This window comes from Pterocles gutturalis, unplaced genomic scaffold (assembly GCF_000699245.1).
Source record: "Pterocles gutturalis isolate BGI_N339 unplaced genomic scaffold, ASM69924v1 scaffold13867, whole genome shotgun sequence".
Lineage (NCBI taxonomy): Eukaryota > Metazoa > Chordata > Aves > Pterocliformes > Pteroclidae > Pterocles > Pterocles gutturalis.
In genome coordinates this window covers 1-26409 of record NW_010108127.1, presented here as the reverse complement: position 1 = coordinate 26409, position 26409 = coordinate 1, and the positions used below count along the sequence as shown (strand labels likewise).

The 26409-nt window shown below is 36.6% G+C and overlaps 1 protein-coding gene across 1 annotated transcript in view; it reads right to left on the bottom strand.

The window, feature by feature from the left end:
* Nucleotides 1–24974, bottom strand: part of LOC104461068 (dynein heavy chain 5, axonemal-like) — a gene marked incomplete at its 5' end in the record, with an annotated part of 54564 nt that extends 29590 nt beyond the window's left edge. The window contains 13 exons of the mRNA XM_010072519.1: nt 682–861; nt 2295–2498; nt 6306–6482; nt 6753–6867; nt 8447–8678; nt 9281–9548; nt 10288–10441; nt 13186–13316; nt 16592–16764; nt 20963–21158; nt 22749–22972; nt 23621–23834; nt 24852–24974. Of these exons, the coding sequence (XP_010070821.1) occupies nt 682–861; nt 2295–2498; nt 6306–6482; nt 6753–6867; nt 8447–8678; nt 9281–9548; nt 10288–10441; nt 13186–13316; nt 16592–16764; nt 20963–21158; nt 22749–22972; nt 23621–23834; nt 24852–24974 (2391 nt within the window). The remainder of the gene's footprint in view (nt 1–681; nt 862–2294; nt 2499–6305; nt 6483–6752; nt 6868–8446; nt 8679–9280; nt 9549–10287; nt 10442–13185; nt 13317–16591; nt 16765–20962; nt 21159–22748; nt 22973–23620; nt 23835–24851) is intronic.
* Between the last annotated feature and the right edge of the window lie 1435 nt (nt 24975–26409).

The following is a 26409-nucleotide window of genomic DNA, read 5'->3' as shown; positions in this document are numbered from 1 at the left end:
AATACCAGCCATTCTCCATCTGACACAAAAGTCAGACAGATCTGTCCTGCAAATAAGTCTGGTGCCACTAGAAGCCTATCTGATTTCTCTGACCAATATGCTTCATTTAATGAAAGACACTATGGCTAACTACGAATCTTGCTTCCCTCTCTGTTATTCCTATTATAAATACAAGCTATTCTGTGTTAAAATCATACTTGACTACTTGACTATGTTCTTCCTGACTTTCATTCTTATCTTTTAACATCTATTTAGGCCTATTTTTCTCTAAATAACACTGATGAACAGAGCCTCTGTACAGTCTTCTTAGGAACTGAGATCCAGAACACTAAAAGAACAAGATCTCAATTTTTTTTCATACTTAATTCTTAATTAAGGTAAAACAATTGCAACAGTGAATAAAACTACATGACAGCTGCTTCAACTCCATGCAGAAGGGGCCCAGAGGCATAGAAATACACAATATCTTTCATAATTCTGACAACTTACAAGTGGTAGTACATTTGAAATATATTTTACTGTAGAGTTACTGTTTTCAAGATAACAAATTCCTACAGAGGCATGCACCAGTTGGAATAAGGCAGCTGATATTTCCAGCAGATGAAAACCTCAAGCGCACACAGGTGGAGAGGAGAAGGAGCAAAGAGTGCTTGTGTGTCTCCCACTGTTTAGCAGACTTACCTTTAAAGGTAAAACTTCTTTGTTGATGGAAAAAAATACAGCCATAGCTTTTGTCCATGAGCAAAGGCCAGCAACATTCCCACATACCCTCTTAGCTGTCTCAATGTTGTAGTCCACCATTTCAAAATAAGGGCTCAAAAGTTCTACCACTTCTTCATTAATTGTGTCCTTTGGAAATTGCTAAAAAAAAAAAATGCAATATACATAATGTATGTAATATATGCAAACTATACATATATGTATTTGCACACAGAGAAAACTACCATGATCAGAGATGTTACTTACAAACAGCTAATAGGAAGTTCTCTGTCTCACACATCTTTGAGAGCTTGCCAAAGTCATACTGCTCCGTTCTATATTCTTACAAAATGGAAAGAAGTTTCACCTCATTTATGATCTTTGCTATCTTACACTATCCATTACCGTTACAGCTAATTGTTGATGCAAAATATCATGGATATCCTGCTTGAGATTCCATTTTCCTTAGGGATGAATAAGTAACTTAATCTTCAAAAAGAAAAGGAAAAGCTTAGCTCTGGTTCATAAACATACATTTTACAAGACAGTCCTTTCAAAGGGCAAGCCAGCTATCTTCTGCTTAAATTATCTCATTAGTGGAATGTGTTTTAATTTTAAGAATTTATTTTGACCCTCTCCTCTCTCAAAAAAAAACATATCTTCCATTTTCCATCCCCAAAAACTCTCAATTTTCTCCCTCAAATTTGTTTTGATGGTCAAGTATTCTGTATAGGTTTGGTCTTCTTTAAAGATTTATTTACAAGGTATAATGAAAGTCCATCACCAACAAACTTGAAAAATAGCTGTTCCCTGAAGCACCAACAGGTTTATTTATGCACAAGCAATGGAACATTGAAGTCCTTCAGTAAAAGTCCTTACAAGTAGATGCAATGTGAATACTACATAAATTTCATCCATGGCACTACCAGCCATACAAAGTTGGTCAAACCTGCCGTCTGTGATTTCCCACTGGACCAGTGCCAGATTAAGTAAACTTCTCAAAATGCAGAAATCAGAAATAATAACATCCAGTGGGGCAGGAGAAGGTACAATTTATTCTGGGTAGATTAATTATAATATTATTAGTTTAAATTATGAACAGAGATGTATTCACCAGTTACTCTTCCCATTTCCCTAGATACATGCTATGGAGATGAAAATCCCAAATTCAAAAAAACTTTTGGCTTTGTACATCCTAATAATGAAGTACTCTTTTGCAAGCCACTGCAGAAGTTGCAACGCTGAAAATTAATGAAAAGTTAGGTACTAGAAGAAAGATGTTTTCTATCAGCTTTGATGAAACAGATAAGTAATGGCTATTCAAACCAAATGCTTAAAGCTTTGAATCATTTGTCACTGAAAGTAATTTCATTGCCTTGCTTACAAGAAACTATAATTGATTTATGACCTGACTTTGCCAGATGGATTCAAATTTATTTCATTACGACATACTTATTTTTAAGCCCTTAATATTTCAGATCTATTGTGCGTCTGACTCCCCTTGAGCATTTGTTCTCCTATGAACACTAGAGAAAACATTGTCCCTTATTTTCTTAAATTAAAAAAAAAAATCATAAAGAAGGTTGCACAAGCACCTGTAGGTTCTGTAAGAAGTTCCCTGCTGTCATCAGTCTCAAAGATTCTTGCCATGATGGGATGGTACAGCATTTTTCCTGATCAATTTTCACATTGTTCACTTTTCGCTGGAAGAGCAGTAACACACAGTCCATGATACGCATAATGAGGTGAGGAGGTCGACCCAGTGTGCGGACAGTGGCAATATCAGCAGGTTTTATTGTCTATGAATTTAAAACAAAGGGTAAAGCAATTACTGTTATCGTTTATTTAATAAGGCATAGAGCATGAGCTCACCAACAGTACGAATCCATTGGAGAAGAAGCAAATTATTCATATTATTTTTGACTGAAAATAATTTTACCTCTAGAAAGCATGAAGCTAGAAGGACCCTCCAACCAGATTTTCACTACTGCCTCCTAGCAGCTATGAGGAAACCTCAGCTCAGCCACCTCCTCAGCAGCACCTAAAAGCTTAAAACTACCATGTACATTTTTGACAAAACAAAGAACAAAACAGAAACATCTTGAAATTTTACCTATTTTTTTAAAATGCAAACCTATTGACCAGAAACTGAGTCTAGAAAGGGAAATACGTTCTGTTGATATTTAGCAAATGAAGGTGAATTAAGGAAACCAGTGAGGCCTCATACATGTATAGATCTGTACCTTCTGATTCATCTTACTGAGAATGTTCCTGTTGTAGAAGCCGTCCTGTGAGAAAAACAAATAAATTATAGTAATGTATTAAATACTAGGCCTTATTAAGTAAGGCCAAGTACTGACGGGTGCAAATATAATTCTATAACTTCTAACTCTGGTGGACATCATGAATCAGAAAGGACTATCGAAAAAGCCCACTGAAGATGTCTCCTCAGAGAAGCACTGATCTGAGCAGTAATGCATACTGCTCCACACAGAGCAAAAACCACTGAGCAATGGTAAGAGTTGATGGGCAGGCCCACTCCTATAACAGACATAACTTGGATCTGAAATTTTGCTTATTCATAGGCCACTTAATCAGCCTGAGTACATGACAGTGACAAACAGTAAGGAACAGGTTACTGCAGGTGTTACGACACCTTGCTTCTAGCCTAGCACATGCCTCGCTGGGATATCACAAAGGAAGATTTTAATTATTTCTGTTTATACTTCAAGAAAGGGATTGTAAATTATTGCTGATTACCCTGATCACCTTCCTTCTACCTGCCTTTTGTTTCCCTTCAATATTTTGTGCTCATTTGGTTCAGTGTGCACCTGATAATTCAACAGTTTTTCCAGATATCTGTGTGGAACCTTTAACCAGTGTCTCTTAGTGACCTTTAGGAAATTCAGTCCAGCCTTTTCTGCTACCATTCAAATTGTGGAAAAAGAGTTGCATTTAATTCAATTTACTTCTAGTTGTGCACTTAATTTGCCATTTTTATTGCAGAGCAAAGTGCAACTCTGTTTTATTGAATTCTTACACTTTAAAAAATTAATCTCACCATATGTTTAAAAATGTTTATAAGCTGTTCTGTACCTACATCTCTCAATGTAGCATTTAGCAGTCCTAAAACCATTTTAAAAATGGAGTGAAATAACCAACCACAGATTATTTTTTAATATTTAATATTTTCTAAAATATTTTAATAGACATATCTCTACAATGCAAGAAGAATTCCATTATAGGAAATCCTAGCTTAAATTTGCAAATCTGTAATGATTGTGAGATTCGTTTTTTTGAAAGATGCAGCCCTATATAGATTCATAAACAGAATTTTCTTGCTTTAAGGAGTTTCCGAATGAATGCATGCTGAGAATACAGATATACATGCTGATAGGCTTGCTTTTATGATAGCACTACTTTCCCCTTTAAGCACAGGCAAAGCAATTTATTATGGCAAATACAAGAATTTCAAGATTGAGTCAAACTACTTTTCCCCACTGTTAAGTCTCACAATAACGCTAGTGTAGCTTTTCCTTAAAATCAGATTTTCATGTATTAGAATCTAAAATTTCAAGAAGAGCAGTATTGTTTTGGTTTGGTAACTTTAGCCAAAACCAGAAAGTAAGCTGTAATAAGATGCAAGACAGGACACAGGACACTGGTGCTCTTTTCAAACCTCAGGCACTGCCTAGTTAGCATAGTTTGTTTATGCACTTGTCAGAATGCTTGCCCACCTCTGGGTTTTCTGTTGGGGTTTGGGGCTTTTTTGCCTTTCTTCCGTAGCTATCAGGAGAAAGTATCAGGATCTTAAGATCCAGACCTGCTCTCTTATTCCACTCTTATCAGCTGTCACGTCATCAGCCTTCATTTAGACATCTCCACTCTGCCCTTCAAGAATCATGACAGTCAGAGATTGTTAAGCACCTCTCCCTCAAAGTGAAGTCATACATTCAGAAGATCCATGAAAACTTATTTATACTAGATTTTGAAGACTTTGATTTGAAGGAACGTCACAATAGTCTTTAACCATCACAACTGTCGGCCGCCTCTCAAGTGGAAAGGAAAACCTTCCAGTAAACATATGTAACAACCTTTGAGGTTTATCTATATCATTCAGGTTTTTCCTTCATTTTTTTTTTTATTTTTTGAGATGCCAGTTCCCTGCTAGCCTCTAGTATCGGGTTTACTTCTGATCCCGCTACTACTGCTCATGACAGAAATTAGTTGACGGACATTCTTTTATGCAGTCAGCTGAACAGATACTAAAAATACTATGCGAGATCAACAAAAATTAATAATTTTTCATCACTAATGATACATCATGGAAAGATATGATCAGAGTATTATCACTCTGTTTAAAAAGCTTACAAAAAGAGTATGTTGAAAGACATTCACAGAAGGTGAATATTAAAAATCTGGGTAATGCTGCAGCTCATACAAAAAAAGACCTTTTTTTTAGACGGCAGAAAAAAGTAGTTCAGCAAACTCATTCAAAATGTGATTCATTGGTGAAAACTTAAAACAGGAGGTTTAGATTTGGATGGAATTACAACTTCTACATGGAAGGCATTTCTTCACTCATTGCACACAAGCTGCTTTATGAAAGTGTGAACATTCAGTTACTAGAATCACAGAATGTTAGAGATTGGAAGGGACCTCGAAAGATCATCTAGTCCAATCCCCCTGCCGGAGCAGGAACACCTCGATCAGATCCCACAGGAACGCATCCAGGCGGGCTTTGAATGTCTCCAGAGAAGGAGACTCCACAACCTCTCTGGGCAGCCTGTTCCAGTGCTCTGACACCCTCACCGTGAAGAAGTTTTTTCTCATATTCAAGTGGAACCTCCTATGTTCCAGCTTGAACCCACTGCCCCTTGTCCTGTCACTGGATGTCACAGAGAAGAGCCTGGCTCCATCCTCCTGACACTCACCCTTTACATATTTATAAACATTGATTAGGTCACCCCTCAGTCTCCTCTTTTCCAGGCTAAAGAGACCCAGCTCCCTCATCAAGGAGATGCTCCATTCCCTTCATCATCTTCGTGGCTCTGCACTGGACTCTCTCCAGCAGTTCCCTGTCCCTCTTGAACTGAGGGGCCCAGAACTGGACACAATATTCCAGATGCGGTCTCACCAGGGCAGAGTATCATTGAATGGCCTGGGTTGAAAAGGACCTTAAAGATCATCTAGTTTCAACCCCCCTGCTGGGGGCAGGGTTGCCAACCACTAGAGCAGGCTGCCCAGGGCCCCATCCAGCCTGGCCTTGAATGCCTCCAGGGATGGGGCATCCACAACTTCTCTGGGCAGTCTAGTCTAAGTACTACTAGTCTAATATCAACCCGCAGCACATCATATATCAACTACAGTTTCAAATGAAAGTTAAACTTGCCCTTTTCTGAAAAACAGCCTATTTTGGGTTTGGTACTCAGGTGGAAAAAGAAAAACAAAACTGAACCTAAAAAGCCCCAAAATATGTATCTTTATTTGCATACATTTTCTGTCAACTGAGGAGTTATGTGATGCACCTGCAATCTTATATTTGTTTTCAAAGAAGTCCATCTTCTTAGTAGTAAAATAATGTTATACATGGTCCAAGTCCTAACCTGTAAGGCTGTTTCTGCCTCTTCCAAAGCAGGCTTAGCAGCTTCCAACTTCTCTTCAGCAATGGCTTTGTCAACTGAGATACTGTCTACAATAGCTTGAGCCTTGTCTTTCACTTTCTGAACTTCACCCTTCACTTTTTCAGCAGCCTGTGCTTTTACAGTAACTTCTTTCAATACCTAGAATGTGAGAAAACACACAAGCCAAATATTAAAGAAAACACCTAGTCAGAAGAATGCATTAATTTTTGTGGTAATATTTTATCTGTTGAATTCCAGAACCAGAAAACTCAAACAAGATTATTCTCATTACTGTTACAAGTTTCTAAGATTTCTTTTTCCTAATATTTAAATTCCTTTTACCTGATTAATCTCTTCCAACACAGAAGAAATAAAAAGAGAAAATGAAACCTAAACAAAACTGCAACACACTTTGAAGGCTGTACATACCATGTCAGCTTTTTCGTTGGCAATTTTAAGTTCCTTTTCTTTTACCTCCAACTCTCTGCTCAGAGCAGCCACTGACTCAGAGGCCTCTTTCAATTTTTCTAGTCCAGTGTTCACTCTGGAGTTAAAAAGCAATTAAAAAAAATAATTGTAATCCCTGTGTAATTTACACTCCACTTTCCAAATTATTCCATCAATAGATTGAATCACATTAATCAGAATGAGAACTAGCAAAAGATGTTTTACACCAAATATAAAACTTGTACAGGAACTTTCACGCAAGTGTCTGAGGTCTTCAGAATCAAGAAAATGAACAATAAAGAGTTACCTGAAGAGAGTCTGTGGCTTGAAATTTTTACCTACTTCTAGCTCAAACATATGCCTTTAACATTGCATAAAATCTATACATTGGTTCCATATATGTCACCATTCCTGTTGAGCTCCAAACTGATACTCAAAGGACTGAGTTCTAAACAGCAGAAAGCATTTTCTGATCACTAGAATCCTTAGAAACATCTCAAAACACTATTTCTTGTTTGAAGTGGATAATGAAAAGGCTAATAAAATCAAAATATTGAAATCAAGACAAACCAAACGAGAGTAGGAGAAAAATAACATTGAGACAACACTTTTCTCATTCAGCATTAAAATACCCCTTCAACAGTGCTTTTTGTCTATCAGAAAGTCAGTCCTCACTTGGGACTTTTCAGACAAGTTTCAGTGGCCTCTACAGAGGCTGCTATTGCAAAGGCTAAGCACTATTTGGACAGCTAAACAAATACAGGAGAACAAGGAGCAACACCTGCCAAAGACATTCAGACTATGCAACTAAGGTTAAGCGAAACAAATTGACATGCATGAACTAATCTGGTACATTTGATGTATCAGAACATAGAAAACAGGACCAGACCTCACCGTTTTACAAGTCTTACCCATAACATAACTACAGATTTCTAACTCATTTGGCTTTGAAGCCAAGGAACGTTTCAAAGTTAAATAAACTAGTTTGTGTCTTCTGTAAAGGCTTACAGATCTTTGTGCCAATCTTTCAAAATTGAGAGGACAGTTTTTCTTTAGGGTGATACCAACTGATACACTGAATGCTAATTTTACATTCTACTTCAGTATTTCTGACATGAAGATAAATCTGCAAATAGACTTCATTAGTTAAATAAAGTATCTGAAAAGGAGAATTAATATATCAAAACCACTTTAATACTCTACAAGTAAAAAGCTCAGCAGCCTAGATTAAGCTCTATGATCACAAAACCAAAAATGCCAATGGTATTTCTTACATGTTCATATCAGGAGGATATAACTGTTTAGCAAGAAAACAAAAGTGCTCTCTGGTAAATTAAATGCTATTGTGAATATATTATGAAATTACACTTAGATGTTTTGTTCTACTCATTAAAAATACATGGAAATAATTTATATTGATCTCTTTTCACCACCACATTGCTTTTCATACATCACTACCTTTTTTCCCTCCCCAAAAATATATAGTCTTTATCTTATATGCCAAGAGCAACTATAATATTTGATCAAGTTACACCTTGAAGTTAAAAAAAACAAAAAATAAAGAAAATCCTTTTGCTGTGCAAAGAGACAAGCCATGCATTGAAACAAAACATACCAGAATACACCTATCTGGGGAAGAAAACTACAGAAAGGCAGTAATAAACTGAGCAGTTTACCTGTTTGCTAATGTCTGCACTTCAGCATGCTTTTCTTTGTATGTGGTTTTATATCCCTGAATAACGGACAGGTAGGATTTGGGAGTCACATGCGTAGAACGTCTGTATCTTTGAAAGTAATCAGAACACTTCTCTGCCACTCCATCCTGGAATGAGCCCATACACTGCACAATTTCCCTCTTTGTATCAGCAGTACAGTCCATGTCAAACAAGGACAGGAAATGTTCAGATACTTTGGAAAGAAAAAAAAACATAAATGTAAGTAAATATTCAGGAACAACTCTTAGCTCATAAACAAGGCACTATAAAACATGTCAGCATGTATTATGTCAGCTTTCACAGAGCTTCTGAAACCCCAGTCTTTTTACTCTCCACCATCAGATTCTTAACATTATCCCACACTTCTCAGTAAAAAGTATAGCCAAGGATGTGGTATTTGTTCACCTCCAAAATGTGCAACTGCTTTTTTTCTCTGAACCTGTCTAACTGCTCACTACTAGGAACTGGCTAATCACAGCCTTCCTCTGTAGGCCTGATCACAGGCACAGTAACTAACAATCTCTTTCTTTAGCAGCATTTTGCCTTCTTTGCTAATGCCTTTAAACCATCTTCAAGCCATCTTCTTTGAACACAGAAGGCTGTGTTCAAAGCCTTTCCTTTGTTAGAAATATTTCAGCAGCTTAACAGAGCAAGTTTTACAGAAGAAAACATCTATATAAAATTTTAGAACCAAGTAAGTTTCTTCTGCCAGTGTGCTGACAAAATTTAGAGCAACTACAACAACTTCATGACCACCAATCAGAGAATAACTGCAATCGCAAAACCTACACTTACCTGCCACTAGAGCATCTTTAGGCCATCGGCTGAACCAATCTATAGTGCATCCAGAAATGAGGGCAGGGAACTTTAGGGCCCTGTTTCGGAACTTTTCACCTACTGGCGAAAAGCAAAGAACCACATGAAGGTTCTGACAGACTCTGGTCATGAAGTAGTCATACACAACCTCACTGGTTGGAGGTCTACGTGGATGTTCCTTTTTGAAGGTAGGTATGAGGTCACTAATGATCTCATCTACTTCATCACGTGCAAACAAGTTTGACACCTTTGAGAAAAAGGAAGATTTTTTTCACACTTTATGAGATGATCCAAAATAGAGTATATAGCATAAGGTTCATTTAATACATAGCATTTCAGGAAGGGACATACATTTCAGACACTGAAGTTACTAGGACCCATGCCACTCTTGTAAACCAGAACTTTTACTGAAGAGATTCCATTAAATACTGAAATCTAACTTGCTGTAAAAGTAAAACCCACTCTCCCATGTGAAAAACAAAGAATACAGATATAATGGCTTTGCTTTCTTTTAATATTCTAATAACTAGTAAAAATTACTCTGAAACATACCCCTGAAATAATAAATAAGTAAAAGCCACCCCATCCATTCTGGACATAAATTTACAATACAAAAACAAATTGTGCACTAACAAGATATTTAATTTAACAGAAAATTCTGTTAAACTTCAGTGATGTTCCCAAAGTCTTGATTTTTTTTAAGCTATTCTCATGTCCCTGACAGCTTGTCAACACATTTAAAAGGGCCTGACTTAGACAATTTCTCTGCTCATTTGTAATTCTACAGTATCTTTGTCTCACTCTAACCTAGTATAATGGAATGTTTCCTTTTTTTTATTACACTAAAATGATAAAAAGCTCTTGAGTCTTAGTTTGTGAAAGTGTGCCCCATGACATAGAAAAGAATAGTCAAATAAATTTGGTTATTTTACTTCAGAATTATAAAATTGAAAAATCAGAAAAATTATCATGAGAAGGCATCTTACCTCTCCTGATGATAAAACATTATTCAAGTATTCCAAGAAAGATTCATCTTTGATCTCATTGTCTGTAAAAAGAAAACATATGCCCTTGCCTTGCAGTCCTGCTGTTCTGTACAAGAGTTTCAGATCTTCCATCAAGTTTAAAGTGTTGTACGATCTACAAAAAAGGACAGTTCATTCCTTTTCAAAAAGGTTTCCAGTTTAAAGAAAAAAAACAAGTAATTTTAACTAAGAAATAATCTCTTGGAATCTCTTGGAACCTCAAAAGAGTGTCAAAGTCCAGGAATTTTCATTTAGATTAGGAGGAAAGACATAGCTCATTTCGAAGTCTCCCATTAAATACTTAATCCATTCTTCTTTTTCCTGCTCTCTTTTTCACCTCCCACATCAATATAAATAAATAAATAAACAAATAAATTCAAAACCCACAACCCTGCACCCCAAACCCACCAAAAAATCCAAAAACAACAACAACAAAACCCCAAACCTGAAGACTTAACAGCCTGTTTATTTCTCTCTTGATACAAAAAAAAGTGAAAAAACAGACAGGTGTTGTCTCACAGGATTTTGTCATGTGCTAGGTACAAGAAGACACTTTAGATTTTATTGACTAATTAAAAAAATTCAAACTAGCTGGCCCTTCTGGTGAAAGTCGTCACCAATGGTGGCACTCACAGTTTCACAAAAAGGAAACAATGCAGCAGCAAACGAAGAGACTAAAAAACATAAAAATTATTAGAACAAGTGTGGTGGGTTGACCTTGCTGTCTGCATAGGTATTTCTCTCATATATTCCTCTCTGGCTACTGTTGCGCAGCAGTTTTTTTCCCCCCTTCTTAACTATGTTGTCACAGAGGCGCTACCACCATCACTGATGGGTTCGTCCTTGGCCAGCAGCGGGTCCATCTTGTAGCCGGCTGGCACTGGCTTTGTCAGACGTGGGGGAAGCTGCTCGCAGCTTCTCACAGAAGCCACCCCTGTGGCCCCCCTGATACCAAAACCTTGCCCCGCAAACCCAATACACAAGCTTACACTTGAATGATCTCTCTGTCCAGATAAAGGAGTGCAATAAAAGCTGAGGTTTCTAGGATGCCCACTGGGAATTAAAACAGAGAAGTGGTTGCAAGCAACTTTATTAAGTTTCTTATGTAACCGTAACGATCTTGTGTATGACTTGAAATATCAGAAAATGTACAATAGTTCCTCATTACTAGGGAGGAGCTCAGGAAAAAAATACACTGGTTTTACAATTTTTTTCTTGATGACTGGGAAGATTTTTTTTTTTTTCAGCAAAGATATTTTAATCACCAAGGTAAGGTTCTATATGTGTGTTTATAAATATGACCCTTCAAAAGCAAAGGCACCACTAAATTTAGAAACGGACATCGAGAAGACACAGATATTCTATGCCTTTTTGTTTCAGTAGCAGGGGGAAATAATGATTGGAAGAGTTACCCAGTTAATGACTCAAAATTAGACATAGATACTGACCTGAAAAAAAAATGCTTTAAGTTATAGACACTGAGTTAGTAATATGACTACCATCTTCCTTGGTGAACTAAATGAAACCATTTAAATGCAAGAATTCCTATCTTTAAGAACTCACCAGACAGGAAGGTTTGGATTAACAAAGGGCAAATTATTCTATCCAAAAAGGATTCAAAAATTTTCCCAGAGGCATTTTGGCAGGAATTAAATGTGTTTTAGATAAACACTTAAGGTTAGGAAAGCATGGAGTTTGATTTTATCAATCAGATCACACTTCTGCACTTGCTTGTTGACCCACTTGGAGAACTCTAAGGGGTTTGTGAGGTAGGATTATGTTTTATCTGAATCTTTGATGAGTCTTTTCTAAAACCATGTTTACTCAAATCTTCATTTAGTTTATTCTTCATTATATTTTCTTTAATTCATCTGGTGCACACATCAGGTTTACAAGCCTTCAGGTATAAGGGTCCGCCAGAACTTCTCTGGACTTGTTTTTTTCATGCACTTTATGTAGGCCTTCCTATGATCCTCAAGTGCCAAGGCAACTTTAAACAGGAAGCTGCACACTATTATCTTAATTCAGTATTTCATCCTCTAGTGGCTTCATAATTCTTCGTGAATGATATCCAGCAATTTGTTACTGCTTGCTTTCTCAACTGTACTGTAATCTCTCCTGAAACAATTCCTATTTCAGATACTCTCACCAAGACACATTCTCCCATGTGAATCTGTAATTTCTTCTGCAGCCAACAAAGATGCAAAAGAATTAAAATAATTTAGCTCCTCTACAGTGACATCTTATTTGAGTGCCAAAAATATTTCCTGATCATTGACTTGTCCTACAGATGCTTTGGGAGGCACTCATTCCAAAATATTCAGAGAAGGATTTATAATTTATTTTTTATATCTTTTGTGAGTTATTCCAAAAGAAACCATATTGGGTTGAACAATATAAAATAAGGCAAGATATACTTGGAAAAGACTGTAAAAATACTGACATATACATAAAATCTATCAAATTAATGGGCAGGAATGAGGATTCCACCTCCTCACACAGGAGTTATTTCAAATATTACAAGATAAACTCATAAAGGCATTATGGATAGATACCACCTACAAATACTTTTATTACAGGTTAGTGTATTGTGTAAAGACACAGAGAAAAGATAACTTGTCATTGCCAATATTCCCTTCCATTTCTACTCCAAAGATGGTAAAAGCTCAAACTTATTGCAGAAAATCAAGCAAATTTAGCAAGTCTCAAAGGATTTTAATATCTTTCCACTTCAGGCAACAGTGCTCAGCTTATGTTAAGCTTGTTCTTTCTCCCACTGCAGAAACTGGGAGCCTCTTTTATTTATAGGAAGAGTTCAAATGCGAAGTACTTATTTACTACATTTTAAATAATGCTCACCTTGTTAACGTTATCTGGAAGGTATCATAGCCAGCTATGAAAGATGCCAGTCTTGTCAAGCTCTGCTTTCCTGAGCCACCAACTCCAACTAAAAGAGCATTTCCACGAGGAGTGCGAATCACCCGAGAAATCTGCGTAAGACCACAACCATTTATTTCTACAATGCGTAAAAGTTACACACCCAAAATTTCTATGCTACTGCAGTAATAATGGTATATTAGAAATGCAGGACAAATAAGAATTCAAAGGTGTAATTAAAGAATTCTATATTACTATTAATATATTTGATATTTGCACTTTGCAACATTTTCTGTAAACTTTCCAACAGTATAGCAATCACTTGATTACATCACTGTCAGCTTCCAATTATCAGTACAATTGCATCTCACACTTCCACAAAGAACAAGTAAATCTCACCTGTAATTTGTTAGTGATGTACTATTACAGCATAACAGATTATTAAAGTTGGGAAGGGAATAAAAATTTCCTCAGTACCATACCCTCTGGACAATTTTAGTAAGACTCATCTCTCCAGGCTTCTTCACTGTGACCAGAAAGACAAGTGGTCCCAGGCATGCTAAATTCAAGACAAACAGTCTCCAGTCTCTGCAGCAGGCAATGATACTGCCTTTATAGTAAAACTTATTAAGCTTCTAGCTTACTTGACTATAAAAACGCACAATATCAGTAAGAATATTTAGTCACAGTGGAACATGGTGGATCCCAGGTAGATGTCCCTTTCTTTCCCATTTAATTCTTTATCTTTTAAAGCAAAAGGCAGTAGGTACATACTACTCCGCATCTCCCTTCAATTCAGAACAGTGCAATGTGAGAACAAAAAAACTATCAGCACTAACTGTGAACTGCATGATGTCACCTGAGGCTGAGAAAACACGCCTTTAAGCACAGGAGACAAACTTACTCTACACCCCATTAGCTGCATAGAGACAGATACCCATGGTACACAGAAGAGCCTACATTAATTTCCAGAACAGTGTGGAGCCACTTGCCTCTCAAAGGCAAGGTAACACCAAACAGCTGGTTAGCAGCTGGTCTCCTCTGCACAAGCAATGACACAGAGTACCAGCTCCTGTTCTCTACTATCTTCAACATCTCCCTGATGCCCCTAGGATTCCAATAAGCAGCCTGGGATACCGATTTACTTCCCTTTCCTCTAACACACTTTTTTCAATTTATTAAAAATAGTCATGTCAACTTCCTGCAGTTTTAAACTCATATATTTCACAGATTGAGTGCAACGTACTTGTTGTTTTTCATAGCTTAATGTTTTATAAGCAAAGATAAAATCAAGTATGAAGGTTTACACTAAGGATACTTAGTATTTAATCAGAGAAACAAAAATAGATTTTCACCCTTAGAATAATGTTGATCATTTCAATTATGGTTACTAGATCTTTTCCAGGCAGAGGCACACAAGCTGTAAACTGGAAGCTTTGTACTCTATTTAAGATATTCCTCAGCTTTAACTCATTCAAGTCATACTACAACAGCTCAGATTAGACACTACCTTAACTCTGCTTACCTAGCTTTCTCTTAGAAGCTGTCTCAAGTATAGCTAATGCGTAAAGCTCAGACCAGCACAGCTGTAACTGGTCCTTTCAGGAATATGGGATCAGAGAAGCACTATATATTCATTTTATCCAAGTGAAAGTTAAGATAACATTTCAGGTATTTACCATCTAGCTACCCAAAGAAGAGATTCCTGATGATAAGTGGCTCCTCAATGAAATAAAACTTTTTAAAAAATTTAAAAAAAAAATATTTTTGGATAGATCCTGATAGATCCTGAATTTATATAGTTTTTTTACTAGAAATAAACCAGAAACTTGTGAGTATGATGATGATTTAACAATTTTGCTAAAGAAATCCATAGCAGAACAACATCCATTTTGTAGGGAAGACCTTCAAAGAAATGGTCTAATTCTGTGAAGTTACAAGAATCTATCCCAAAATTTTGAAAACTGCAGATGCAATGTGTTTGTCAACTATAATTAAATGTAAATTGGTTTTATATTTATTATATTATTTGCTAGGAAGGTATAATCCAATATTCAGTTCTTAATAACTTATGATAAGAAATACAGATAACCTCTTTGTGCAACTGAAAAACAATAGGGGATTTAGATTTAAAAACAAAACAAAACAAAACATTTCTTCTTTGTATGAACCTGTCCTGGTTTCGGCTGCGGCAGTTAACTTTCTTCATAGTGGCTAGTGAGCGGCTGTGTTTTGGATTTGTGCTGAGAAGAAGGCTGATCACATACTGAAGTTTAGAGTTGCTGCCAGGACAGTCAAGGACTTTTCAGCTTCTCTGCTGTGCCAGTGTCTGCAGGGGCAGGAGAAGCTGGAAGGGAGCACAGCCCCAATTGCTAGCCTAGGATGAGACCCTAAATTTAGGATTGAGACCCAAACGGGCCAATGGTCTATTCCATATCATGCACGTCATGCCCAGTATAGAGATGAGGGTCTGTCTGGAAGTTGGCCCTCTTTCTCGGGGTCATCTCATTCTCTTTGTTGTCTCTCAGTCTCTTGGATGCTTGGGGTCTTTTATCTGTTCCACGATTGCAGTTTCAGGACTCTCTCTGCTCCAGAATCATTAGATGAGAACAGGCTGAGCTTTGGTCACTGAGTGGTGAGCAGTATCACTGTGTATCACTCATTTATGTATTTGTGTATTTGTATATTTTTACATACTACTATTATTATTATTTTCACTATTAGTGTAGTTTAGTTATTAAATTGTTCTTATCTCAACCCATGAGTCTGTTTTCCCTTTACCCCTTTAATTCACTTCCCCATCACCTGAGGAGTATAAGCAGGAAAGGGGACGGTGAGCAAGCAACTGTATGGTGTTTGCCGCTAGCCAAGTGTATTAAAACACAACAGAAGCTTATTCTGTGAGGACAATGCCATCAAGCTGTGCTGTGCTAAAAATTATGGTCTGCTCCAATCCATACTCAAAGGAATTTTAAAAGTGAGAATACTGTGGATCTAGAAAGGAAGTCCAGACTACATTTATTCCTATTCTGCTGTGCCTACTCCTTCATAAGCAACCAATTAAGTCTTAACTTGAATTTCATTTGACTCATTCCAAAGAGAGGAAGGGCTACCAGAAGAATTAACAAGAAGAAAGGTTGAAATAGAGTTAGAATAGTTAGGACCATGACCCCACCAGACATAAAAGATATATAGAATAGTTACACCTGGTGCATTTTCAGAAAAGTTTAGTTTTAACACCTAGTCACAGAATGACAGACAAAATTTTGCTAGCAACAAATTACTTGCTTCAGTTTTGGAAGTAATTTACCTTGATTCATGCATGCCTTCACTCATAGGCACTGAGGGCAAGTGAAAAACCACAAATGACAATCTAGTAAGACTGTACCTTGACTAAATGAATCATAGCATCCTCAAAGAAAACCATGTCCATTCCAGTCCCACGGACGTTTTCATTGTATGTTTGTAAAAACATATTTAAACGATTCCGTAGCAGATTAAAGGAGTAAATTGGCTCATAGATTTTTGGAATGTCTAAGTTAACTTCCTCTGATTTTTCACCTGGAACAAAAAGCAAGTAAAAAAACCTTAGCAGTTCAAATGACTGACGAAGGCTCAATGCAGATATGAGTATGTACATATGACAGTGGTGCCTATACCCTGCCTACAAGGAACAGTAAGTTTAGCTGCTTAATTCTCAGCAAAAACTATAGAGTCTTCTTTATCTACATGTGAAACTTGAACAATGAGAAACTGAAATTAACTTAGATGCTAGAAGCAAAAGTAGCACCAGAGAATGAAGGTAAATAAATATTGCAGATAAAAATTGCAAATAATCTTTTTTGTAAAAGAAAAACACTCTAAGTTGATTAAATCATTGCACTAGGGAAAAAATACTTACTACTGAAATGAAAAATTACCACAACAAAAAAAAGTATATTCACTGTGAAAAGGCATACATTTGTTTCATCAAATGATCTGAAAGCCACAATGAACTGTCAACTCTTCCCTACCCAAAGGAAAGGAGAAAACAGTGCTGCTGTCTCATCTTTCCATTTATAAGCATTATCATGCTTAAAGGTGACATGTTTTCATTAGTAAGAATTGTTACTCACAGCAAATAAAATCACAGAAAGGTTGACACTGGCAGGGACCTCTGGAGGTCATCTGGTCCAAACCCCTGCTCAAGCAGGGCCATCTAGAGCCGGTTCCCCAAGACCATGTCCAGATGGCTTATGAATATCTCAAAGGAGGGAGACTCCAGAACTGCTCTGAGCAACCTATGTCAGTGCTCAATCACCTTCACAGTAAAAAAAATGTTTCCTGACGTTGGAGGGAACCTCCTGTGTTTCAGGTTTGTGCCCATTGCCTCTGGACCTGTCACTGGGCACCACTGAAAAGAGGCCTGCTCAATTTTCTTTGTACCCTCCCTTCAAGTATTTATACATATTGAGGAGAGTCCTTGAGCCTTCTCTCCAAGCTGAACAGTCACAACTCTTTCAGCCCTTCCACACAGAAGAGTCCTTTAGTCATCTTTGTTGCCCTTCATTGGACTCTCTCCAGTATGTCCATGTCTTTCTTGTACCGGGCACCCCAGATTCTGACACAGCACTCCAGGTGTGGCCTCACCAGTGCTGAATAAAGGGGAAGGATCACCTTCCTCGACCTCATTCTAACACAGACTAGGATGTCACTGGTCTTTTTGGACACCAGCACCCCGAGGACATTTTCTGCAAAGTTGCTTTCCAGATAGACAGTTGCCAGTATATACTGGCATGAGATTTTTGGTCCCCAGGTGCAGGACTTCACACTTCCCTTTGCTGAACCTTACGAGGTTCTTGTCAAGGTCCCTCTGCATGGCAGGACAACCCGATGCTGGCATATCAACCACTCCTCCCAGTTTTGTGTCATCTGGGAACTTGCTGAGGGTACACTCTGCCCCATCATCCAGATCACTAATGAAGATGTTGAAGACGACTGGACCCCGTATTGACCCCTGGGGTACACCACTACTTACTGGCCTCCAACTAGAATTTGTGCCATTGATCACCATCCTCTAGACTCGGCCCTTCAGCCAATTTTCAACCCATCTCACTGCTCATCTAGCTCATGCTTCATCAGCAAATAATTGACAAACCTCACTGGAAGAGTGCCAGCAAGCAGACACCATGGGGTTTTTCGGTTGGTTTTCCTCAAAACATAGCAGTAGACACAGTATAATTTTGCTCTTAGTCACACACAGCTAGGTCCATTAGTTTCAAGATTTCATGATCTATATGCCACATGATATATTTTTCCAGTTACCATAGGTCAGTCATTACTAACAATCAGTTTTCCTAAGCCTCCTCTTACTTACCAAAGATTATTATTCACAATATTATCTCCAGCTAGTGGAATTAATATCAAGGAAATAAGTAATTCCAGTAAAGCGCTGGAAGTCAGTGGAAAGGGAAGTAAAGGTGGGGAAAAAAAGCAACCAAACTGTATTGTATTTAGAATACTATCTGCATTTTTTTTCATTTTTTCTCCATTTCCTTCTTGCATATTTTGCTTTTACAAATTAGCAGTGGTCCAGTAATCACGCAGCTTCCAAGAATAAAAGGAAAAAAAAAAAAAACCAACAAAACCCAAACATATATATATAAACCAGTTTAAGGAAATTGCCTTTTACCACAGAACCAAACCTCTCAAAATAAAGGGATGATTAATTCTTGTTCAGCTGCTCTTTATATTGCATCCTGTATATGCCTGAAGTCACCTTAATTCCAGAATTCTTTATCTCTGTATTGTTTCTGCCTATATGAACACTCCTTTAGACTAAGCCCTAATTAAATTGACTTCTTATTTTAACCTGCAAAAACACTGGTTAAAAAAAGGAGTATTCCAGGTGGAAATGAGTTTTTTACAGGTTGAAAGAGACATTTAAACAACTCAACTACTGATAATGAACTAATAAGGAATACAGTAAGGAGTTAAACTGTAGTGATGTTTTTACAGTTTCAAACTATTTAAGAGAATTCAATTAGCTTAATCCTGTTCCTGCAGTTTTATTATTAATGCCAAAGGATAGCACGATCAAGTACTAAACCTAAGAAAGGGCAGACATTTACATTATTTACAGAGGCAGCTAGTGTAATATATTATTTTAAACTCTTCTCTAGTCTCAAGATTCAGAATCACAAGTACAAAACAGCAATGTCAAAACTAACTAATAAAAAACACCTTTAAACAGTTTGAAGGTCTCAAGAACACTAGCACCACTAACAATTTCTGTGAAGCTAAGATCTCAGAGTTGATGTTTGAGCTACTTCATCTCAAGTCTTCATGTGTTTATCTCAGAGACAAATATGTTGGACTGTACAACCCAGAGATACATGGAGTACGTGTAAATGTATCATTAACCTGAGCATAGGGTTATTTGAAATTGATGTCAGATGTATTTTTTTAATATATTTAAGAGCTCAGAAATCCAGTTCCTGTTCTTAGACTTTGATCATAACGGGCAAGACTAAATTCCTTTAAAAACAAAATTACACTTGCTACTCTCTTCATTTAAAGCCAAAACAGGAAGGGGTTCTCAAGGCTCTGACAAACATATTGAGGACAAAACATACCCTTTCTAAATGAGGGCCTCCTACTTTGTATTTAGATTAAGTTTCATATTAAAAGGCACATTACAGGGCAGGTACATTTAAGCTGTCACCAGGAAGCAAGTTATTTTGAGAAATACAAGTTTCTTTTTTGCATTTATTTTTCAGTTCAACATAATGGTTTCTAGTGTGGATTCAAATTTTCACATTAAAAGTCACTCTTCACTCTCTCAGTATGTATTCTCACTTCTATTTCAGTCCTCTCTACATTGCTGCAGTTTAAGATGTATTTGGCTACTTTCTGACACCAGTTTGCTTTTCACTTCTGTTTGATTCCTTCTAATCAAACATTTGCTATCCTTTACTCTCCTTTTGTCACTGCCTTCTGCCTGCTTCCATTATCCAAGAGATTTAAATGGCATTTGACCACTCATGCCAGCCTTTGATGGGCCTCCACTATCCATCATTACAGTGACATGAATACAGACAATTAAATCATACAATGGCTTAAACAATGACCTGCCCCAAAACCCAAACAACTGTTTTCTGTTCTTTTGCATCAACTAACAAATATTCCCAGGTCATTTAGCAAGGCAAGTGGCACAGTGTTTTTAAATAGAAGACATAAAAACATTGCTATAAGCCCTACAGACAATTCAGGAGGTTTTACTAACATTCAGGAGATTTTGAAAGAATACTCATTTGTTACAAAATCATGTACTGAATATTTCCTAAGAAGTACGGGATTAGCCCAGAGCCAATATTCTTTTACCAGGTTTCCAGGGGATGGTAGCTAGAGTACTATCCTTTATCTAGTATTGCAACCCCACCACTTCAAATCATTCATACCATACTTCTTTCACCATTGTAGAATAATATAGACTCATGTTCACTATTTGGCAGTTTTGTCTATCTACCACATCGATGGAAACGGAAACAAGGCTCTCCTATACAGATAACTTGGATACAAATACGGACTTAAAAATCCCATTAATATAAAGATGTGCTACAGCTGGTAACACAGACTACCTTCAAAGTCACTGGACAGAACAGCCATCCTTGATGCATAAACTTACTATGCTTTTTTAAGACATATTTCTATTAGCATCTATTTTATCATATCCCCTTCCCTATTCTTGCCATCTCCATGGTTATCAGTCCATCTTTACCAGTTCTTTTAGGTGCATCCCTTAAGAAGTCAACAAAGAATGCATCAATTTCAGGATCCAGCAAAGCTTTTGTTTCTTCAAATTCCTCCTTAATTAATTTTGCCACAGCTGCATCAAACCAGTTTATGTCTTCTGAGGTTGTGAAACGATCAGCAATAACACGCTTGCATTCATGCTTCCACAGTTTTTTTAGTACCTAAAAAAAAAACCAAAAAAACCAAACAAACAAAAAAAACCACATTTCAGTCAGATTAGGTTTGCAACAAGGCTATGCCAATTTAAAAGCTATGCCTTTATTTATTTATTTAAAAATTATATTAACACTAGAAAAGAAACAGTAGTATTTGAGGTTTATTCAAGAGAGATACCTCAAGTTTCTCATTCTGTCCAACAGCATTTTAAGCTTATATTCAGTTAACTGTGCAAGAAGCCTTCATCTAGCATTCCAAACCAGAGTGCATTTACCAAATTAAGATTTTATTTCCCTAGCCCTAAAACCATATCCATACCTGTTAACACATGCTTATGCACTGCTAAGCCACTTTTTAAACTGGTCATTACGTAGAAAGTGGGTGGAAATAACAACATAATCGCACAAATAATTTCACAAAAAACACAGATGTCACTCCCAATAGTATATACAAAGTAGTTAGAGAGAAGAAAAAAACAAAGTGTGTTTATATTATTGCTTCTCCAGATTCAACACACCTTTCAAGTCATTCAGTTTGCTCACAGAATGAAGAAGGAAAACCTGCCAGGTTCTTAATCCTAGGAGCACTGGTTTCAATCCTATAGTGTTACCACACAGTAGTAGAAAAAAATTCAAGTACTCTTTGAAGACGTCTTGTTTGAGCCTACAGCACTTTGTACAAATGACACATACCATGTCAAGTCTCAGAACTAATTTGTAAATCTATACAATCAGATTTTGAGCAATTGTTTGTCATACTTCAAAAGACGTTAATTGAGAATATATATATACATATAATCATCATCTTAGTACTGTATAGTTTTAGCTTCAAAAATTAAAATCAACTCTAAAATTTAAATTTTAGATGTAGAATTCAGGAGTTTATTCAACAAGCAAGGAAGTACATTAAACATGAAGTGATTATACAACCCAAATGTGTAACAAATTTTCCATGATTACCATAAACATTGCTTTTCCAGCACTTCATGTTCCAGTGCTCTAAACAGTAAATGACTTTTCTTAAAATAATTAAAAGAGAAATGATGCATAAAGTACTGAGTTTTTCTGGAAGAAAAGTGGATAATGGAAAAAAAAAAAAAAAATAAACCCACACCACTATGACTTGTTATCGCTTCTTCCTTGTAAACTGTAAACCAGAAATCATTTGTATGAGGTATGAGGCAGCAACTGAAAGCCTCAAGATACTAGTGGAGAGAGGGCAACTGTTTATTTTTTTTAATCAATATATATGCATTTTCACTGGGTTAAAATAAATTCATTGTTTCTGGTAATTTTCTTTGCTTGCTGCTTTCAAACAAACTAGCACTTGTCAGTAACAAAATAAACAAACAGAAGTAAACCCTCTTCTGTCAAAATAAGTATTTGTTATAGTTATGAAACAAAGTTGTCATTTCAGTTGTCACTATAAAAGCTGGACTAAACACTTTTGCCTCAAAAAAATGCTGAAAAACTTTTTTAATCATGAATTATATTTTTCTAAAGCAAACTGAAGTGCCAAGAAGTAAGAATCTTCATCCTCTTTGCTACACTAATTATACAGTAATTACAATAAACCCACTGATGTGCTGCACTTACCTTTGGTTCATTGATCACTTCTGATGTAGTGTTCAGCATTCCTTGCCAAATCCTTGAGAGGTCTCGAAGGTTGAAGACATAATGAAACTTGGCTGGTGTGGGCAACATTTTTAGCTTGGTAATCTGCCACAGCCTGCGTGTCAGTGGAACCAATTTGGCTACTGTTTTCCTCACATCTTCTGAAAATCCCCGCTCACTACAATAGTGCCCTTCTCCAATTACACCTGTGGGGAAAAAAAAAAAAATTGCCAAATGAAAGATTTTTCTAAGGCACACTAGCACAACACCAAGAGCTACGATCTTCTTAAATTTCTTTTTCTTTTTTTTAATCCCCAAAACATTTTCTAATTTATTGAAATGGCTTTCCAGTCTTTATTCAAATCTTAATTCACCTGGTCTTAACACCCCTCTGCCACCAGCTCACTGGGTATTTAACTCTTAATTAACTGCCCATTAAAAAATGTTCTTTCGTCTACCAAAACAGCTTCCACATCCTTTGAATACCTAATCTCTTCTCTGAGACCAATATGATAATGTAATTTGTGAAAGTCTAGTCATTAGTCACTCATTCTTAGCAACAGTAGCACCTTAGCAACTCTCCAGCATTGTCACTAAAACTAGCATTGGCCTTCCTGACATTCTTCCTAACACTTAGCATAATAACAGATTCAGAGATGTGACTGGACCTGAAAAAAAATTACAGTTTTATGAAGTTGCAGGTGGGGAGTGATTACTGAAGGAAAATGGGCTGGCAAGCAAGTCAGAGGGGGATCAAGCCTTTATTTTAATAAGCATATTTATAAACAGAGGGATAAAGAAAAATCAACTATCATTTTCAAAAGCAGGATGGATACAAGGTAATTTCCCTTTACCATAAATTTTGTCAATGGAAGAATTAGAAGGCAGAGTACAGTTGAACACAGAAAATTGTCTCTTGAGCCTCTGTGGAATATCATTGCGACCTCCCCCAGGGTGGATCATGGCAGCCAAAAACTGAATGTCCACAATGTTGGTAAATTCACCAGGCTTCTCCAGGTTATACAGTCCATTCTGTTCCATCAGCTGCCTAACTATCTCATTAGTAACCTGTAAAATAACCAGATGTTATCTAACATAATATTATATACATAACTAAATCAAATACAAAATATACTTTCGTAGTTGAAAGACCTAATAAAGAATAGACATTATTTTCTCACCCAAAGCCCTGCTTATTTGCCTCAGGAGAAAAATGCACTGCTAGGAATAAGCATATTTAGATTGTCCTTTTCACTGGTAATATCTATGGACAAAAGTCCTGGGAGTAGAGGGGAATTCATATCTTAGAATTAATCTTTCTTACTTCATTCTTGTTTGAATGGTGCATGATTTCCAATACTGTTGTACTTCACCCTTTTAATACGAAATTTCCAGCTTGTTCTAATCAAGCCCAAATTGATGCATCTTCACATGCTGCATTTGCTACCAAATATTCTGATGAAATTTCCACGTGTAACAATTTGTGATAGCTTTTCAAGCTGCAAACATAGAACTACTTCCATACAAAAGAATACAAGATTCCTCTCCTTAGCCATAAGTGGACCCCCTGTTCTTCTGTTTGACCAGCTGAAAACATCCCACAGACAGTACATTAGACAACTATACTTCTCTAGAATGCTAACATTAGTTTCCAAAGCAATATACTTCAGAATAATCTTGCCAATGTACACAATGATCACTTCCACTTTTTCTAAAGCAGAGAAGTCACTCCTTACCTCTCAGCATTCACAGTATTTTAATTATTGTCCAGTCAGTTTGCTATCACAATTTGTGTGCCATTTGTTTCTAATTAATTTAATTTTTAATTAACAACTAGTGTTCATAAAAAAACATTGTTAAAATCATACAAGCTTTTTTTAAGGAGTACTCAAACTGCTTCTTGCAGTCAGTATATTTATTTTCAATTGATTCATGACAATATAAAACTAGACGGGTTTTTTTAAAAAGACTACATATTAAATTTACCCCTTACTACCTGACTGAGAAGAGAAGACAATTTTACAGTGTAGCAAGGAAAGAAAGGAAATTTCTTTTGCTGTATTATTTCCTCTTTTACAAACTAACCTGATCTCCCCATTCATTTATTATGGGCATATTCACATCGTCAATGAAGACCGTCATCTTTTTGCCTGCAGGCGGACCATAAGTTGTGCCCATGCGCTTGTCCACATAACTTTCTATTGTACGCTGTTAAAAACCAATTATTAGCACAGTTACAAAGAGCTCTTCCTTTCATATATGATTCAATAATTTAAACACATTGATAGTTCTGTTACACAGAATTTTACTAAGGAAGGTTTAGACAACACATCTACTGCAGGTAATCAGACTAGTTCAATTAGAATGTCTGAAATCTCATGCTATATACAGCATTAGATTGGAATCAGATATAACAAATACCTAGTCATGCCTAACAGTTTCATAATTCTGAAACCATTTCAAACTTTTCTTTCATTTTATTCATTCGTCACCAAAACTGACGGTTACTAGCAATAAAGATTGAACTAAAAATCAGTCAGATCTGAAAGATGTGATTCTTGAAGACCTTTCCAGCAGACATCAATGCGCTTCATCAAAGCATACAGTGATAAATAAATGACTTGATAAAATAACTTTAATATTAGACTTACCCCTACTTCCCATCATCTTTCCATTGCTCCATTCTTCTCAAGGTCCAGTTTTTATTTATTCCATACCAAGCAAAATCTCACTTAACCGTGCATAGTTATTCTTTAGTGCAAATATAACTACCTGCATTCTTACATTGTGCCTAGACTCCTGTACAGGAGCCTGGAAAGCCTTCTTAAACAAAGGGCATCAGTTAGACCACGATTTTAGAAAGTCAGAGTAATTGAAAAGCATATGTGTCGTCACAGACAATGCTTTGGTCTAGATTGTTATCAGAGACTTGACTGTTAGACTTGCAAATCTAGTTCAGATGTCTTGATCACCAACAGACTACCATCTATCACCAGTAAACTTGACAGATGTATCGACACTACTTTTTGTTTCTATAGTCCAATCAATACAAGGAAAAATACTAAGGAAAATAAGACCAAAAATTACATACTTGTATATTAAACATGTTAAGAGTTTCTCTTATGCTGTAGAGACAGATGATAGATGATGTATCAAGCCTATAGATGGCACTTCTGATTACAGCACAGTCAAGTACTTTGGCTTGGCATATCAAACCACACCAAAAATATTTCCTATATATATTGCCAGCAGGTTAAAGAAACTTGAAATAATTCAAAGTAGCTCAGTAGAAATTTGGATAGGTAGTACAGTTCAGGATTTAAATATTCATAGTTCTGTTCAGAGCAACTGCACTGCATTTGTTACTTTCTTAATGAGTAATTTAATTTACTGAAATTCAAACTGTAAATGGCACACTTCTTATGACAGCTTGTAGTGGGTAGTACTTATTGTACTCATGGCTTTTTAGTGAAATCTGAGGGGAGTCACTGACAGCTCTACTCAACTAGGGTGAACTGATACATTTGACATAAAAACATTAAATGTGATTGTATTGGGCTTGTGTGGCTAGGCTTTGGTAGGGGGGGGCTACAGCTCCTGTGAGAAGCTGCGAACAGCTTCCCCCATGTCTGACAGAGCCAAT